Source organism: Lycorma delicatula, chromosome 12 (assembly GCF_047948215.1).
Source record: "Lycorma delicatula isolate Av1 chromosome 12, ASM4794821v1, whole genome shotgun sequence".
NCBI lineage: Eukaryota > Metazoa > Arthropoda > Insecta > Hemiptera > Fulgoridae > Lycorma > Lycorma delicatula.
The window spans coordinates 66,110,810-66,130,397 of NC_134466.1; the positions used below are offsets into that span (position 1 = coordinate 66,110,810).

Genomic DNA, 19,588 nt, shown 5'->3' on the forward strand with positions numbered 1-19,588 from the left:
AAACCTTTAGACGACAGGTTTTCATTATTCTGACACAAACTTATGTTAAAAACTGAATACCAAAGAAATTACTTTTACATATGTTTTTAAAGCTTGCCTTAATAATAAAATTATTATAGTTAAAATCATGAGTTCGAGCTGTAATATCACATCTAATAAGTGAATCAAACAGTGCAGAGGAAATTTGTTTTAAAACACGTTTAGGAAGTTTAAATAATACGTTTTGCAAAATACTGAACGCAAACAAGTACATAAAAATTCAACACAACTACTCCAATTAAAATAGTCATTAATAATCACTGCTTAATATTATACTCATGAGAACTATTATTCACTAACTTATTCCTTCAGCAATTAAATTCAATTTTATTTCCGCCTGAGACTTATAACCATTATATGACGACCAAGGGTGTCTGAAGAAAGTACTGACATATCAGGGAACTTTCCTGGGCAAGCATCGCAAACTAGCAGTACTGATGATGACAGTGTGGAATGTTTTAAGTATATACTTACTTATGGATCCATACAATTTAAAGCAGTTACAGGCTTTGAAGCTGATTGACTTCACGATAAAAATGTATATGAGCACGACAACTCTGTACAGAGTCTAATGATGTTTTCCCCAATTGTTGGATCGGTTCACATGTAACCAAAGACAGAGCTTGTTGGTCTCCACGGTCACTTGATCTTACCCTATATTATTTCCTTTGGGATTTTATAAAGGATCTTGTGTAAATGTCACTATTATTGATGATAGCAGCTGTCATTTCCATTACTCCAAACACGCTGGTTACAATATGGAACAAACTTTCCTGTCAGTTGGTGTGCTGCCTGATGAAATGTGCTCACGTTGAAGACTAGTAGGGAAAAACTGTAAGAATTACCCTTTCATTTTATTTATGATTCATTAGTCTTATGTCAAAGTTAAGCGACATTAAATAGATTTACAACACCGATATTCTTTTTTTGTAAGTATAAAATAATTCATCTACTTCTAATTCCTATTTAAATTCTAATAACTTAATAACAACAAAAACTGAGGCACACCTTGCAAGATTAACTCTAGCTTTTTGACCGCCAGATAGTGAAGCACCTCTTTCTCCGACTAAAGTCTTATCACCATTTTGTAGCAATTTAAAATCTTGCTCCAGCGCACAAATTTTAATAACCTTAAAAAACAATAATTACATAATAAAAAGGTTAATTTAAAATATTTTATGAAATTTATAATAATATTGAAGACATATACAATAAGTAATATTCATAAAGTGTTTTTATTATTTATTAATTTAATAAATGTCAAAAATCCTTAAATATAAAATTTTGAATATCAATTTACCTCTTTATAACGTTTTCGATCAAATGACTGTCCAAATAATATATTCTGTCTGACTGAACCACTAAATACCCATGCTTCCTGAGATGCATATGAGACAGAACCTTGAATTGCAATATAACCCTGTAATACTTCAATTTCACCCAAAAGTAACTGAAGAAATGAACTCTAGAATAAAAAGAAATTAACATAAATTATAATGAATTATGTTAATGCAATAGTATATCTTAATTACAAATATATTTTTCTAGGAACAGTAGACAACTAACTGTTACATCAGCAATTATCGTAGTTTAAGAAACTTTTAAAATGTATAACTTGTTAATATCATATTTAAATAACTTATATATCATATACAAATATTTTATTCCGATCAATATTTAAGAGTGGATTACATCATAAACGAGTAGGATATGTTTCCTAACACATAAAAAAGGCCTCATCGTTTGCCTAGAAGAATCAACAAAATGTGTGAGAAAATCTTCATCATAATAATGTCACAAAATACAAAATTAACAGAGAAAAAGTTCAAGTCCAGGAAAGAATATCTGGATATTACAGGAACTTCTAAAGATAGAAAACTTTTAGAAAAACACAAGTGATGTTGAAAGTTGCAATTTTAATCGCACCATATCCATTGAAAAATCAGCAGTTTCTGCTTCTAGGGATAACTTGGATGTTAGTTTTGCAACCTTTGTATGTATTAAACCCATTCAGGCATCAACCTAAAATTTAAATAATTCCTGTGGTGTAAAAATAATAATAAGAATCCTATGTATTAGCCAACAGAAGTTTAGGCAATTTTAATAAGGACAGTGATGGTCTTTGTCACTTAAAGCAAGCTCAAAGGTTTAACCCACCAGGTTGGTCCAGTGGTGAACGCGTCTTCCCAAATCAGCTGATTTGGAAGTCGAGAGTTCCAGCGTTCAAGTCAGTTATTTTTACATAGATTTGAATACTAAATCGTGGATACCGGTGTTCTTCAGTGGTTGGGTTTCAATTAACCACACCATCTAAGGATTGGTTGAACTGAGATTGTACAAGACTACACTTCATTTACACTCATACATATCATCCTGTGAAGTATTATCTGAACAGTAATTATATGGGAGGCTAAACAGGAAAAGGAAAGAAAAGGCTCAAAGGTTGAATTTTGAAATCTAGGATGTGCTCTGCTCTGGCCAGCTGTTCGTTGATAAGGTCTGCGCCAACAAAAACATTTTACTTTCAGCAAAGCTTCACTTTGTGTGGGGAAGGTTGATCACACATTTTTTAACTGGTCATGCTAAGTACACAATGGACATTCACCTATTAGCAGTGAAGAATGTTTAATCTTGTAGCATATAATGAAAAATTAAGTAGTAGAACAACTTGTGACCAAACAGTGACTGTTTTTTTATTCCACTTACCTTTGTTACTATGATCATGGATTTGCTATGCAAGTACTTTAACAAGATTGACAAAATTAAATAGTTCCTTGCTAGAAACCAGAGATCAGCTGATCTTGGTCAACATTGGCTAACTACTGTGCTAACTGTTGGAATTTTGAAGTTACTACAATGTTGTGATCAGGACTTAACAAATCAAATGTCACATGGTGAATCCCATAAAATACAGGTTACTTGCTATTTAATGTGCCATGTTACTCCAGTGATGAGAAGCCTGTATACAACTGCTGCAGCTAGCCTTGAATTTAATCCCCAGTTTCAATGTCGTATTTTTTTACTTACCACTTCATCTAACCCAGTAAATCAATAAATACTAGCAAAAAAAAATCAAGGTCATTATAATAAAATAAAATAGTTTAGATATTTTCTTAACTTTTTATGAGATGTCTTTAGAAATACATATATGAATAAATCCTCTCTAAAGTTCTGGAGAAATCAGGAAATGCTTTGGTGGTCCTGATTTCGATGAAGGGAAATTCTGGACTTTCACCTCCCCATGCTAGAAAGAGGGCATTGGAGTTGGGGATAAGGAGATCCCCTTCTACGAATGCCAACAACCTGTATGGAAGGTAGAGGAGCAGTAGAAGGCAGGGCCACCCTCTTGCTCTTGTAATAGGAAACCATTCCTAAAGGTGGATGAAACCATGGAATGGTGAGGGGGCTGGAGTCCTTGGTAGACTCCATATATGGACATTTAAGTCAGGAAGACTTAAATGACCATATCAACATCACTCAGTCTTCTGAATACTGGAAGGCTGAAAGCAATGAAAAACAACAGCTGTACTTTTTCTAAGAAAATGTAGCTTTCTGCATTTCCATGTAGCAAAGTTGGTGGTTCCTTCCTTGGTAAAACTTTCCGGAGACATCCCGCATTCGGATTACCGGGTGGGGACTACTACAAAAGGGATTATCACAAGATTAAAAAATAACATTCCACTCGGAGCATGGAATGTTAGAAGTTTAAAAAAGTTTTGGTATGTTAAAAAATTAAAAGAAGAAAGAGGGTAGGTTAAATGTAGATGTAGTAGGAATTAGTAATATATGGTGGGAAGAGGAAAACGACTTTTGGTCAGGTGATTTTAGAAAATTAACTCAGCATCAAATAAAGGGCAAGCAGTAGTAGGTTTCGTAATGTACAAGATAGGACAGAGAGTATAGTATCTCAAAAAGCTTAGCGATAGAATGATTGTAATCAGGATAAAATCAAAACCTAACCGACAATGATTGTTAACATATATATGCCTGCAAGTGCCCACGATGACGATGAAGTAGTATGTATATGAAGAAACTGATGAAGCAATTAAACACATAAAAGGGGATGAAAACTTAATATTAGTTGGAAATTGGAATGCAAACATCTGAAAAGTTAAGGAAGGAGATATTGTAGGTGAATACGAGCTGGGCAAAAGAAATGAAAGAGGGAATCAACATATTGAGTTTTGCGTGAAGTATAAATTAGTACTTGCAAACACCCATAAAATCATAATAGAAGAATATACACATGGAAAAGGCCAGGTGATACTGCAAGATATCATATAGATTATATCATGGTTAAGCAAAGATTTAGAAATCAACTTGGAGCAGACATTGATAATGAAATGAATTTAGTGATAACGAAATGTAGATTGGAGTTTAAAACCTGAAAAAAAGATGTCACATGAATCGGTGGAATTTAGAGAAGCTTAAGGAAAAAAGATGTAAAGAAGATTTTTGAGGAGAACAATGCAAGAGGACAGAGTAAAAATGATATGGTAGAAAATATAGAAGAAGAATGGGAGAATGTTCAAAAGAAAATTCTTAAATCTGCAGAAGAAAATGTAGGCAGAATAAAGAGAACTGGTAGAAAACCTTGGATAACAAAAGGTATTTTTCAGCTGATGGATGAGCGTAGAAAGTATAAGAATGCTAGTAATGAAGAAGGTAAAAGCAACTACTGACAACTAAGAAATACTATAGACAGGAAGTGCAAATTAACAAAAGAAGGGTGGATTAAGGAAAAGTGTTCATAAATGGAAAGAGAAATGATCATTGGTAAAGTAGACAAAGCATACAGGAAAGTTAAGAAGAATTTTGTAGTACATAAGTTAAAATCTAATAATTTGTTAAATAAGGATGATACACCAATTTAATACTCGAAAACAAAGGTTGATAGGTTGAATACTGAAGAGTTATACGGAAGAAATGAATTAGAAACTGGTGTTATAGAGGATGAAAAGGGAAATACAATACTGAGATCTGAATTTAATAGACCACTAAAAGATTTCAATAGCATAAAGACTCCTGGGATAGATGGGATACCAGCAGAATTACTGCACAGTGCAGGTGAAGAAGAGACAGATAGATAATACAAACTGGTGTGTAATATTTACAAAAAAGGGAAAGTTCTGTCTGACTTCACGAAGAGCATTATTGTCACGATACCAAAAAAAGCGGGAGCAGATAAATGTGAAAAATACAGAACAATTAGCTTAACTACTCATGCATCAAAAATTTTTACTAGAATTCTGTACAGAAGAATTGAGAGGAGAGCAGAAGTGTTAGGAGAAGACCAATTTGGTTTCAGAAAAAGTATAGGGAAGCAATAATAGCGCTGATTAATAGTAGAAGAAAGATTAAAGAAAAACAAACCAACATACATTGGATTTATAAACTTACAAAACGCATTTGATAAAGTAGACTGGAATAAAATGTTCAGCATTTTTAAAAACATTAGGTTTCAAGTGTAGAAATAAAAGAACAACTGCTAACATTTACAAGAACTTAACTGCAACAGTAATGATCGAAGAGCATAAGAAAGAAGCGGTAATAAAAAAAAAGGAGTTTGACAAGGATGTTCCCTATCCCCATTACTTTTTAATCTTTACATAGAAATAGCAGTTAATGAGGTTAAAGAACAATTTAAACCCGGAGTAACAGTGCAAGCTGAAAAGATAAAAATGCTACAATTTTCTGATGATATAGTAATTCTTGCTGAGAGTAAAAAAGATTTAGAAGAAACAATGAACAGCATGGATGAAGTCCTACGCAAGAACTACCGCATGAAAATAAACAAGAACAAAACAAAAGTAACAAAATGTAGTAGAAATAATGTTAGATGGACCACTGAATATAAAAATAGGAAGAGAAAAGATTACGGAGGTAGAAGAATTTTGTTAAAGATGGACAAAGTAGGAGCAATATAAAATGCCGAATAGCACAGGCAAAACGAGCTTTCGGTCAGAAATATAATTTGTTTTACATCAAAAATTAATTTAAATGTCAGAAAACAAAAGTGACAAATAAAGAGGTGTTGCAGCAAATTGATAAAGAAAGAAACATTTGGAAAAATATAGTTAAAAGAAGAGACAGACTTATAGGTCACATATTAATGCATCCTGGAACAGTCGCTTTGATATTGGAGGGACAGGTAGATGGGAAAAATTGTGCAGGCAGGCAATGTTTGTAAACAAATTGTTAGAGATGTATGTCGAAATGAAACGACCGGCACTAGATAGGGAGACCTGCATGAAACCAGTCAAATGACTTAAGACAAAAAAAATATGTAATACATCATTCGTAAAATCATTTTTATAAAAGATTATTATATTTAAAAACATTATCAAATGTCTATCTACCAATTAAAAAAAATTATGCATTTTGAATAAATCAAAAAATTGTAAAATATGATTATTTTCCATATTAGTTACCACTATTATTTGTAATAACTTTCTAAAAAATTTAACTAACAGAGAATAAAAAATCTGTAACAAATTTTAATTTTCAGAAGATAGAGATTCAGATATTAAATAAATCCTGCTTTAAGCAGAATAGACAACATGTCTGTAGAAATGGTAGGATTGCATAGTAATCATGTTATGTTATTAAAAAATAACTGTTCACTAATATGTTCAACAACAGTTACTGAATTCTGGTATTACATTTTTTTTCAAATAAAGGTAATCCAACTCTAATTCATTAGCTACTTATAAAACAAGAGAAAAACGTAAATAAATTACAACAAAAAAACACAGACAAATATCTAAGTTTTAAGGATTCATGAAATATCAATGTGATGATTACATTGCACAGAACAACACTGAAAACAGTTTATTAAAGATATTTATAAAGAAAAAACTGATAAATTAGATTTCTGCTTTAGTGTAAGACTACCTAATATAAATATAATAGATCTAAAGTTTGATTAGAAAAATTTAAAACTGAATTCTATTTTACCTTTCCTGAACCAATTGATCCAATAATACCAGTTAAAGTGCCTTCTTTAAGTGTACAATTAATCATATTCAAGGTCGGTGGATCATTACCGTTTGGATACCATGAAGCAGAGACATCTTTGATTAATATTTTATTCATACAACCTGTATCATCAACTTTACCATTTTTATTTTTATAATTTAATTCCACTTGTGATTTATATTCAGTCTGCATCAAAAAATTCTATAAATAATAAAAAAAAGAGGTTATATAACAAAAGATTTAAAATATAGATTAAATATTTAAATTATAACAGGACATAGATCAGTATGACCACATATAAGCAATCAAGCTGATTCTATTCTTCAATGATCCAAAAAATTTTTATGTTTCATGACTGCAGTTATTGTAGCAGCTTTCACTCTTCTGGAAAATCTCCATATTCTACTGCTCCAGTTTTTTTTATTTCAACACTAGTTTTGCTTCATAAATAACAATTCTTGCATAAAGAAAAAATTGATTATATATCCTCAGTAAACCAAATTTCAGTTAGAACATGACTGAACACATGGTGTTTTCACAGAGAACATGCCATGAAACAAAGAATTTCAAAGTACGCTTTTCTTTGTCAGTTGGTTTATATGACTTTGAAAAGTCATATCAACTACCTAATCGTAACTAGTACTTTCATTAGTTGGTATGACATAAACAGTAGCGAATTGTTGGTATGGATTTTTTTTTAAATTTATTAGTGACTTCAAAACTAGAGAATTTAAAGAAAAAATGAGAAAATATTTTTTTTTACTTTGTTTTTTTCTAATCTTTTTTTAACATTTATTTTATTTAAATGAGGAAAGAAAGAGGAAATTTCTTCACTCCTCATTTTCCTGAGTAAAACTAGCATGGGAATATGTATTTTTAAAACAACATGCCTTGTGTCAGGATGTTTACAAATGTAAATGTTAATTTAAAACTTTACAATTAAATTATATTTCTATCCTGATAATATATTTACAGATTTTAGGAAAAACCAAATTAAATATATTTTAAATCAGTATCAGTACATTCATATAACTGAATATTCCAGAATATACAGAACTACACTTTGTTTGCAGTAGGATTGCTTTTTAAAAACATAATTTCATAAACATTCCACTGCAGGAAATTTAATGCACCATATTTTTATCTGCAAGAGATATACTATGGGATCAGAGGAACTACGTAAAAAAAAATAAATAAATATAAGCTAGTACAGTAAAAGGTTCTTAATCTCCTTGTTTCTTAAAATCTATTAAAATATATATGTATAAATATTTTTTTTAAATACATTGTTTAATATGATCAATGAAGGTCTAAATATCCTTCTGTTATGAAGTTTTGCATTCATAATAGAATGTTATTTATTTCTGTTAACGATAAAAAAAAATTATGTACCTGATTACATAAAAATAACATAAAATGTTTTATGAAATCTTCACCTTTAAGCATCAGTTAGTAACATTAGGGCAGATATTTCCCATAACCAACCGGTTTGTATTAGATTTTTTTACTCATATAATAACTAATTTTCCTTTTACACCAAATTTAATAATTGTAATATAAACCGGTTCTGTGATATTATATTAAATGGGTAAAAACTTACTACATATTTGGAATTTGGTAACCAAGAGTCTATTATTTTTGCTTACATGACTTAATGTTGAGAAATAACAGAAATTTTTGAATGAGGTCTTTCAATTTTCATGCCCATCATAATATTTCTGTTATTTCTGTAATACCCAGGAAAATAAAAATTGCATTCCTGTGAGGAACAGAAATTTCATTAGTTTATATCTCAAAAAAAAAAAAAATTGTGCTAGTTAATATTATTAGTTTCCAGTTTACTACTTAATATTTAATATAGGTTAATGCAATTACATTTAATTAAACAGTTAAATTTTTTTAATATAGCTTTTGGTGCAATTTATGTTTTTTGTTGTACATTGTTCCTTTTTATATTGGTGGATTTCTCTTGGCATAATTTTGTTGATAAAGTTGAGAATATGCCCATAGTAATACCTCTTTCTACTGTATGTCTGCATTGGACTGTTGAATTTAAACAAACTTAATATTTGTACACAGTGATAATGAAAAGAAAAAAACATACGATTTGATCAAATCTGATTTAATAACACTTAGATTCTAAGTGTTCTCATTATATAAGTTACATATTATTTTATATTTTCAAATTATTTATTGTGGCCATATTAATTTTTAATCTGTAAAGTCTTATAATTGTTAAGTAAAATTGTTATTCGATAGGTCTTTAAATATTTCATTATTTGAACCAAATAACAATCAGAAATAATTTCAAATGAAAAGATGGAAAATAATCAAAAGAAATTCTCTATTTTTATATTATAATAAACTGTTTACTAGCAGTAATAATTTTTGTTGTACTTTTCCATATTAGCTGATTCTGAGAATTTCAAATTAAGTCAAACAACTTTATTTATAATAATACAACTACAAGTGTCTGATGAATATCTTTAAAACATTTTATTTGGTTTTACTAATGTGTGTGTGTGTGTGTGTGTGTGTGTGTGTATATATACATATATATATATATGTCAGTTTAATAAATTTAATAAATCAGTTTACATTTCTTAATTAATATTGGATTTAAATCTCATGAACAGAAAACCTAGGTTATTGGACCAGCATGTTCAGGAAAATTAATATTTAAATATTTTGATGTTCACAGAGAAATGTGTAGGGGACACATGGATCATTTATTTATGAACTGCATTTGTTGTTCACTCGCTAGAGATGTTATCCAACAGTATTTACAAAATGTTGGCAAGAAATTCAAGCACGGTTCTAAATGACACCTGGCCATATGTAGATAGAAAATTGATGCTGATGCCATGATTATTTTAACATAAGCATCTCTCTTCTGCTCAGATGTGTACGCTACGGAAATTGTTTAAATTCATTGTTATTATTTCAACAATGTTTAGATTCCCTGTTGAAAAAAAAAAACTAAGATTAATTTAATTTATTAGCTGACCTCTGTAGCTGAGTTTGTAGTATCTCTCCATTTAATGTAGAGGTCCCGGGTTCGAATCCCGGTCGGACCATCTTTTCATACGCTCCCATTTTCCACCAAGCTAATGACCATAGCTGTTGATGGCAGCTCTTTCATATCAGAGGAGAAAAGATAAAGGTAGATTAATTATTAAAAGGGGTATTCAATTCTAATTCAACAAATTTTCAAAAATTTTATTGCATCACTATTATTGATTTTAATGATATTTGGTGAATGATAACTACCCACCTTGTGGCTAAAAAAAATATTTTTTATATTTAATTTTTTTTTAGTAACAGACTATTTTCTAACTTGTCAACAGGTAAAAACATCCATTTTGGTCACTTTTTCCATGAGCTGTGCATTCTTATTTTACATCATACAGATGTCAAAAAGGGCTTTTTAGAAAGAGTAAATATGAAACTTCATCTTAGTGTACCCAAAATTTATTTTGTTACATAACCAAATCTTGTAATGTTTACAAATCTTGTTTACATTTACAAATTGTGTTTTTCAAATTTTGGGCCAAAATAAATAATAATGGGCTTAGGGTAACAGGGCTGTTTTTTAACTATTAACTCTTAGGAACTAGTAGTACTTATAAAAAAAAATTGGCCCGTTACAGTATCCTTCATTAAAAAAAAAAAATGGCCATCAAATAGAATGATTTTGAAAATGTCTCATTTTTGGAGCCCAAAAAACCACATGTGGGACAGGTGATAAAAATTTGAAAAAGCAGTGCATACTATGTAAGTATACGGTGCTATACGAGATGTTTTACTCGTCTTATTATATCTCTACCTCTCTAGTACGCAATGTGTGTGCATAGCTATACGCCGCCCGCTATAAGACATGGTCAATTACGACTATTTAACTAAGTTTTACATATCGATCGAAATATAGATTTAAGTAAATAATATATTAGAGACCATTTTAGATTCTAAATTTAATTCAAATAAATTTTAAATTATATAAAATATATATAACTTTCTGAAAATTCAACAGATTGACCACTCAAAAAAACAACTTAACCACCAAACACTGTTAACAAAAAAACCTAAAAGCTAATACCAATAGTCGATTTCGCGGGATCCCACACCATCAGTCGATACACAACTTTACAACTACATCAAATAACAAATAAAAACTCAAAAATTTAGAAAACGTAAAGCCCAACCACTACAAAACTGCAACACAATTTCACTGCCAACTAGAATGATGTAAATTTAAAACGTCACACAACTATGTTCGTAAACACTATGGCCAACTGCATATTTAATTAAAGCAACATCTTCAAAAACGATCTATTGGTTAATAATCATTTCATACTTTTGTTTAAATTCATAAACATAATATTTTTCAAGTATACTCATTTTTTATTGTTGTTTCAAATTTCTAAATTATTTTATTAATCAGCAATATTAAGCTTACATTGTAACAAACGGTTGGTCTTATTAGACATGCCTCTCTTTCTTCTGTTTCTGTAAGCATTGTAATGAACCAAAAATCTTTTACTTTCCCGTCTAAATAGTACTGTAGCAGAGCAATAGGTCTATAAGAGACAGTACGAGGTCTGTTCAGAAAATAATCGAACTTTACGTTTTTTAATCTTTATTATTAATTTTACAGATTACTGGTCCTTTTCCCCTTCAAAATACTCCCCTCCCCTATTCTTTCACTTTTTCCTGCGATGTTTCCACTTCGGGAAGCAGTCCGAATAGCTTCATTTGAAATACCTTTAAGGTCTGTGACGAATTAGTTTTAATGTCATCAATAGTCTCAAAACTGCGTCCTTTAATCGCCGATTTTAATTCCGGAAATAAAAACAAATCGCAAGGAGCCAGATATGGTGAGTAGGGAGGCTGAGGAAGGACAGTCTCTGATTTTTGGCATAAAACTGATGAATGACAAAGCTGAATATGCAGGCGCATTGTCATGGTGAAGGAACCAGTTGTTTCACACAACTCTGGTCTCTTTTCGCGAACTTTTTCACGTACCGCTGTAAAACACCTTGATAGTTCACACGGTTCACTGTTTCACCTCGAGGCAAGAATACAAAATGCACAATTCCATTAAAATAGAAAAAACAGGGAGCATCGCTGACATCGAATCGAGACTGACGTGCTTTCTTAGGACTTGGGGATCCTTTGTCGATCCATTGTGAGGATTGAACTTTTGTATCGATGTCGAAGCCGTAAACCCGGCTTTCGTCTCCCGTTGTGATCCTTTGGAGGAATGTTTCATCGTCATCGGCTTGTTCAAAAAATAGCTGACAAACATCCATTCGATGTTCTTTCTGCTGTTCCGTCACCAAACGAAGAACAAACTGCTGCAACAAGATGCATATTCAATTTTTCAGTAAAAATGTCATGTCACGATCCGATCGTAATGCTAACCTCTTCTAAAAGTTCTCTGACAGTCAATCGGCGATATGCAGGCACTAGATCTTTGATTTTCTGAACTTGGGTATCAACAGTTGAAGTCGAAGGCCTTCCTGGTCGAGGGTCATCTTCAATTGACTGGCGACCACTTTTAAATTCTGAAAACCACTCGTAACATACGTACGACCCAGAGCATCATCTCCGTAAGCTTGTTCAAAAGTTGAAATGCTTCTGTGAAAGTTTTCCTCCGTTTCACATAAAATTTTACGTTGTATCGTTGTTCCCTAAAATCGTTAGTAACACTTAAACACGTTGAATCCATTCGGATGAAAAATAAACGTGTACGAGTTACCAACAACTCAAGAACATGTGGTTACCACTGAAATATAGAAATACTATATAGTATTTCTATATTTCAGTGGTGTGTAGAAAGTAAGAAATAATTTTTTTCTATTATTTTATTTATAAAATTGTGTCCTAAGAAAAGACTATTACTAATTTCCATGTTATTTTCTTGTTGCAATTTTGTAAAACTATCATGGTACTTTATTATATACCTTTTCTATAATTCACTATCAAAATGTACCAATCGTTTGTGACCATGGGTGATTAGAATTTGCATGTATTGTAATACTACTTTTGTGAGTTTTCTGTAAACTGATGTTTCTATAACATTGTTTACGTTTTTTTTAATCTAAAAAATGTAATTTTCTGTTCTTTTCCATTTTTTACTCCATCTGAGGATAAAGTCCTTTTCCCAAGGTATTTACATTGAAACTCAGATAGAACTAGACATCTGGCCAAAAATAATGGGTCACATCTTCTTCCTCCCTTGCAAAGAGAACACTAGAAAACAAACATTTATTTAAGTATATTAATTCCATTCATGCCTTAAACAACCAGCTTACGAGAGTAAAAGCTTGGTCTCTATAAATATGCAGCTCTGATAATTCCAGAGAAAAAGTTTGTTTTTGGCTGTGGTAGCGTCTCTGCCTTTCATCCAGAGGTCCCAGGTTCAAATCCCAGTCAGGCATGCCATTTTTCGTACGCTACAAAAATGACACTTCATGTTCCTATGCATAAGCTTCGAGTTTCTGTAGCAAATTTAATCAACCCAAAAAAAAAAAATTGTAGTCAGTCTCTTGTCACGGAAAATTTTCCATACATCTCATCAAACTGGTAAAGCTATAGAGTCTTTCAAGACTTTTCCAACCTTCATAAATAAACAATTTCTTTTTAATTAATTCATTTAAAAGCAATTTTGGATATTGACTTGACTCATACACCTTAGAATATTTTTTAGATGGAAATTTTCAGTATGATTTTTCCTTAAAGTGAGCTGACAAAGTTAATGTTGAAATTAAATTTATTTCTATGTACTTGTAGTGATTGTATGTATAGCCACTTCTGTCCCACCATTCTGGATCTAGGTGTTGGTTGACTAAACTTCTCCACTTCCGTTGTTTTTCCAAGTTTCTTCTCCAAAAATTTCCTCCCATAGAAAGCCTTTCTTCTGCAGATGGTTCTTCATATCATTCAACCATCTTTTGCATGAGCATCATCTAGACCTTTTCCCCTTCTTTCTCTTCTTCTAAAACTTTTGAGATCATGCCAGCATCCCATTTTTTCACATGTCCTAGTCCCTCAATCTGCCCTCCTCAACCTTCTTTTTCTACAAACTTTTCATTCCAATTTCCTCTCTGATGTCTTTTCCCCTTACTCTGCCCATCCTAGACTTTCCTGCTCTACTTCTCAGGATTTTCATCTTTCCAGCCTGTAGTCCACTCCAATATCTTGTTCAACACCAATGTCTCTGCTGCATATGTTACAATTGGTATATAATACATTTTGTACATTATCTACTTTGCCTTCCTTGGTATTTTCTTATCCCAGATGAAACGTCTCATGTTTTGGAACAGCTTTCCCCCTTTCTCCAATCTCTTTGCTATTTCATAATCCACTCTACCACCGCTTTACTTATTTTGACTACTAAATAAGTAAATTTTTCTATAACTTTCAGAGTACTATTATTTAGTCAAATGTCTCTTTCCATATTCTTGTCTCGTCCTAGTACCACAATTTCATTCTTTCTCCTCACCGATTTCAATTCCTACCAACTTAAAATGCTGATTCCATTCATCCAGTTTCCTTCCTCAATCTCTTCACCCCATATTACCATATCATCTACAAAGAACATGTGTTTTGTTTGTTTATTCTGTTTCTGTAGATTTCCCTTTACTTTCCTTTCCAGGAATTCCATCATTATGTTGAATAGAATAGATGACAATACGGTTCCTTGCTTTAGTCCTCTCATAATTTTGTACCAACCTGTTGGTCCTGCTGAGATCCTCATGTGCACCAGTTTACTCTACAAAGTTCTTTTATCCATCCCATTATGTACAGGTTTACTCCAAATTCTTCCAGACATTCCCAGATATTTCCTATTCACCATATCATAATGCCTTTTTAATGGCAATATTTCTTTTCAATCATCTGCCTTACTGATAAAAAAATCAGGTCTATTGTGCTTCTTCCTGGCCAAAAACCATGTTTTCTTCACTCAATATTCCTTCGATCTGTGTTTTGATTCTGTTCAGGATTATTCTTTCAAACAATTTTGCACACTGACTCATCAGCGTAATTCCTCTGTGATAATTACAAAGTCACCTGCTCCTTTATTGAATACTGGTACTACTTCTCCTTCTCCCCATCTGTAGGTACTGCACCCTCTGCCCATATCTTCCTTACCATTCTGTACAATCATTGTTCTCCCTGCAGCTGTGCACTGTGGCCCTGCAGCTTTTACAATGTCTATTTGACTTCATCTGGCGTTATTATCTTTCATTGCTTTTTCTGTTTCCAACCAAGACAGCAGTTCACCTTTAGGTTCTTCATACCCTTATTATATCATCAAAGGGTTGTTAAAATAGTTTTCCCATACCTTCCTTACCTCTTCTGTCTCAATTGGGTTTCCTTCTTCTGTTTGCCTTCAGCAGGTTTCCTTCTGTTTCTCATCATCTTGTATAAGAAATTTTTATTTTCCTCTACATCTTCCTCTAACTTTTAATGAAATTATCCCATATTTTCTGCTTCTCTTCACATATTCTTCTCCTACTCTCTTTTCCTGTTTTCATATAAGCTTTTCTTTTTTACCTCCTCTCCATAATTCTTCTTCCTACTTTTCCACCATTCTCTCTAGGCTTTGGGCTTTGTTCTTTTACCTTTCCACCTTTATCATATTCTTATTTAACCAATCACTTCATTTTACTTTCTGGATGATACATATATTGTACTACATTAGGTATGCTGCACTCAAATTCAAACTAATTTATACTAGCACCAATTATATAATAATGCGTAAAATTGATTCCCTAAAATTTGATAACTAACCAAAAAATTTGAATTTTGATAGAAATACAAATAACCTGAATCAATTACTTCTCATAAACAAAGAAAACAAAGAGTTTACCAGATTGTAACAAATATCCACTAGGAGAATAACTTATATACAGATGAAAAACATAAAATCTCATGGAACAATCTCAACACATCCGTTTTCAATCTGATCATAAACTCAATTCCTGTACATTGTACTTGTCTTGTGTGGAAAATCAGGCAAACACACTTTTATATGAAAACAATTCACATACAAATCACTATTTAGTTAGTATTTGGTATGACACAATCCAACAGCCAATTCATAGTCTGTTTTCTTGCCTAGAACTATCATCATTAAACGTTTTTTATTCCTCAATAAAAATTGATAACAGAGATTACTGCTTTGAATTAAATACTTTAAAGGCAATAAGGATAACATAGATACTATTTAGAATGAGAATTTTTCATTAAAAAAGTAATAAGCAAACCTTGTAAGATGAATGAAGAAAGTAAAGAAATGTAAATATAAAGTGAAATGAAAGTAGAGTAAAGAAATAATATTACACATCATTGATTTTATATGATATTGTTGTTTAAGAGTAATTTATGGTGTGATATTATTGAAACATTTATTTAAAAAAAATAATTTTAATACCTCAAAATTATATAACTTACCTGTAACCTACGAATTGCTACTCTACATTCAAAAATATCACTAAAACCCCTAGTAAATGTTGAAGAAGCTACTTGAGTCAAAGCTGCAATATATGTTGCAATTACAAACACCTACGAACATATAAAATTACAAAAATTTTGATTTTATTTAAATTAAAAAAAAATTAATAATAACTAGCACTTTTTTGTTAGTGATCTCCATCACAAAAATTTCTCCTATGCAAACTATGAGACGTATTTTTAAAGTAGGTCTTAAATTTACAACTTATATACCAAATGTAAAAAATTGTGCATGCGTACCTCAGTTATTTCAACCAATAGTCAGCTGTTAACAACAATATTTTAGTCATTTCATTGTTAGTTATTTGTATTATCCATTTATAATGAGTGTTAAAATTTGTGATTCAGTCGAATGTACAGTTGAAGGGGTAATATGATTCTTAATGACAAAAAACAATTCTGCCGCTGAACTTTACATGTAAATTTGTGATGTTTATGTGTTAAATATTATGAATGTCTCTAACATAAGACAGTGGTGCTGTTCATTTCAAGAAGGGTGAACAAACGTTCATGATAAAGAACATAACAGCATTATTCTGTGATAACATATAATTTGATTGAACAAATTTGAGAAAACTAGCGCTTCATTGCATCACAATTTTCTATGATGTTTCACAATCTTTGATTAATGCAGTTTTGCCTAAAGAATTGGGCCATAAAAACTGTGTTCAAGGTAGGTGGCAAAGATTTTAAAGGACAAACACAAGGAAAATCATCTGCAGAGTATGAATTTTGTAACATTATAATAAAGGTAAATATAGAATTTAATTTAATTTTTATGTTTTGTTTTCATTTCATTCATTAAAATGTTACTTGTAGCAACTGTGTAATCTGTAGTGGTTTGGTTTTAAGTTGTTCACCCGGTACTACAAAGAAGTTTATTAAGATTTTTTTTAAATTCAATATACTGTCTTTTGGAACTGCACATTATGGTATTAGCACAGCTATACCAGTAAAATTTAGCAGTTTTATGTTTGAAATAATTATAAAATCTAATAAATACCTTATCGGCAACAATATGTTCTCCTTGTAAGACAATAGCCAACAATATTGATAATAAAGCAACTCTTGCTATTATTAAATTAAGTGTCAGTTGGAGCCCTCTGAGGAATGTTTTTTTTTGTAGAACATCCAATTCAGCCCTGAAATAAGAATATTTAATGGTTTGCTTGAATTAAATAAATGACATTAGTAACATTAAAAATAAGAAACTGCTGAAAAAAAAACAATTAAAACATCATGAAAGTGTTAGTACTTTTTTAAACATATATTTTTTTAAGTGCAAAAATTTGTTTTTCACAATTAAAATTTTTCTATAAACAAATCTGCTTCCTGCAGTTAAATGAAAAGCTACATCATTTAAAAATATATAGAATAGATAACTAATGCTATGATATATATTGGTAATATATCTTAGGTATTTTATAAAACGTTTTTTCACAAAAAACCCTAAAAAGGAAAAAATCAATAAAATTGAAAGTAAACAAGAAAAAAGCATTTTTCGTCTTATGCATTGTAAAAAATGGCAACTTATAGAAAAACTAATTGTGCAAATACATGTAAAAGCATTGTGATTAAAAAAAGGCACTGCGAAAATGTTACATGGTTTATGTTTCATTACACATGATTTTATTAAATGTTTTTGCCAATTTTAACTAAATAACGTTCACGTATTTTGCATACTAACAACAACAAAAACTTTTACAATGAAAATCTTCAATAATTTAAAAAAAAATTACAACAGCAATGAAAAAATTAATGAAAGAATTGCAATATTTGTTTTATTTTTTTCAGCGTAAAAAAGGAAAACATAAAGCAAGCAAATGCAGTTTGCCACTTTGTTCCATTTTGCCAAGGGGAACTTCATTAAAAATAAAAATTTGAGCACATACAGCAAACAAATCAACACACCATGCATCTTCATTTGGTTGATATGTTCAAATAAATTTGAAAAATTTGATCAGATGAATGAGTTGTTTTTGAATAACTTGCATCTCAACACTTTATTCTGAACGATTCAGAAACCTCGCTTCATTTAAAATAAAAATCTGATGGTAAATCTTAATTAATCTGACTTACCTTCTTCTTTTAAAATCTCATTTTTAAAACTACAAAAAATTAATATTTCACTAATAACTTCTGATTTTTTTCTCTATTGTTATTATTGAATTATTATTTATTGTAAAAAATTCATTCCTTATCTAGTAATTAAAATAATACATTTCAGATAAAAAGTGGATTCTTCTATTCCTCTTGAATTGTAATACCATATAATGCATATATACAGCAGCTTTTTTCTTTAAATGAATTAAAAAATAATACTTGGAAATTCAAAGAAGCAGCCATTCCACCTAATAATACCTGTCCCTTAATTTAATCCCTACACTGAGTACTGAATGTTTCAAAAACAAAATAACCATCACATAAAAAACTTGATTTCAAGGAATTTGATGAACAACAGAAAAAGACTAAGACAATCCCATTGTAATACGGAGTAAAATGGTTAGAACAATTTACCTTCTTAAATATTTGAGATTTAAAGGGTTGAAATTATTACGATCAAGACAAACAAAATTGCACCTATGGAAACAACAATTCAAGTAACATAATAATCTAATCTATTTCATTGTCATTTTAGACCATTTAATAAGGTTTTTTCTACTATTGTAGATGTAGATTTAAATTAATGAAATAAAAATTTTAAGATGAAAAATGTACATCATAACTGTTTTATTTTCTTAAATTTAATAGATTTTTTTTTATTAAATCATAAAAAAGAACACAATTACTTATGTACGAGGTGTATGAGAAAAGTAATGAGATTGGTAACACTGCAAGCGTTCTGGCAACGCTGTGTCTACCGATCTATGCTAGACCGGTTTGTTCATCCCTTCCACATGCTACGTACGAGTTTCAACTCCGTATGGCCAATACGTTATTTTTGACAGCGCCATAAGTGAAGTTGTGTTTTTGTTGTGTGATACGAAAATGGGGCGCATCGGAATTTAGAGCAACGTTGTGCAATCAAGTTTTATGTTAAACTTGGGAAATC

General features: G+C 30.8%; 1 protein-coding gene across 1 annotated transcript in view; it reads right to left on the minus strand.

Annotated features, from left to right (window-relative positions):
* LOC142333215 (ATP-binding cassette sub-family C member 4-like) overlaps positions 1 to 19,588 on the minus strand; it is a 112,484-nt gene that overhangs the window by 70,164 nt on the left and 22,732 nt on the right. The window contains exons 7-11 of the mRNA XM_075380197.1: positions 17,540 to 17,678; positions 16,477 to 16,587; positions 6,997 to 7,218; positions 1,340 to 1,504; positions 1,048 to 1,169 (exon numbers count right to left, since the gene is read on the minus strand). Coding sequence (XP_075236312.1) covers positions 1,048 to 1,169; positions 1,340 to 1,504; positions 6,997 to 7,218; positions 16,477 to 16,587; positions 17,540 to 17,678 — 759 coding nt within the window. The remainder of the gene's footprint in view (positions 1 to 1,047; positions 1,170 to 1,339; positions 1,505 to 6,996; positions 7,219 to 16,476; positions 16,588 to 17,539; positions 17,679 to 19,588) is intronic.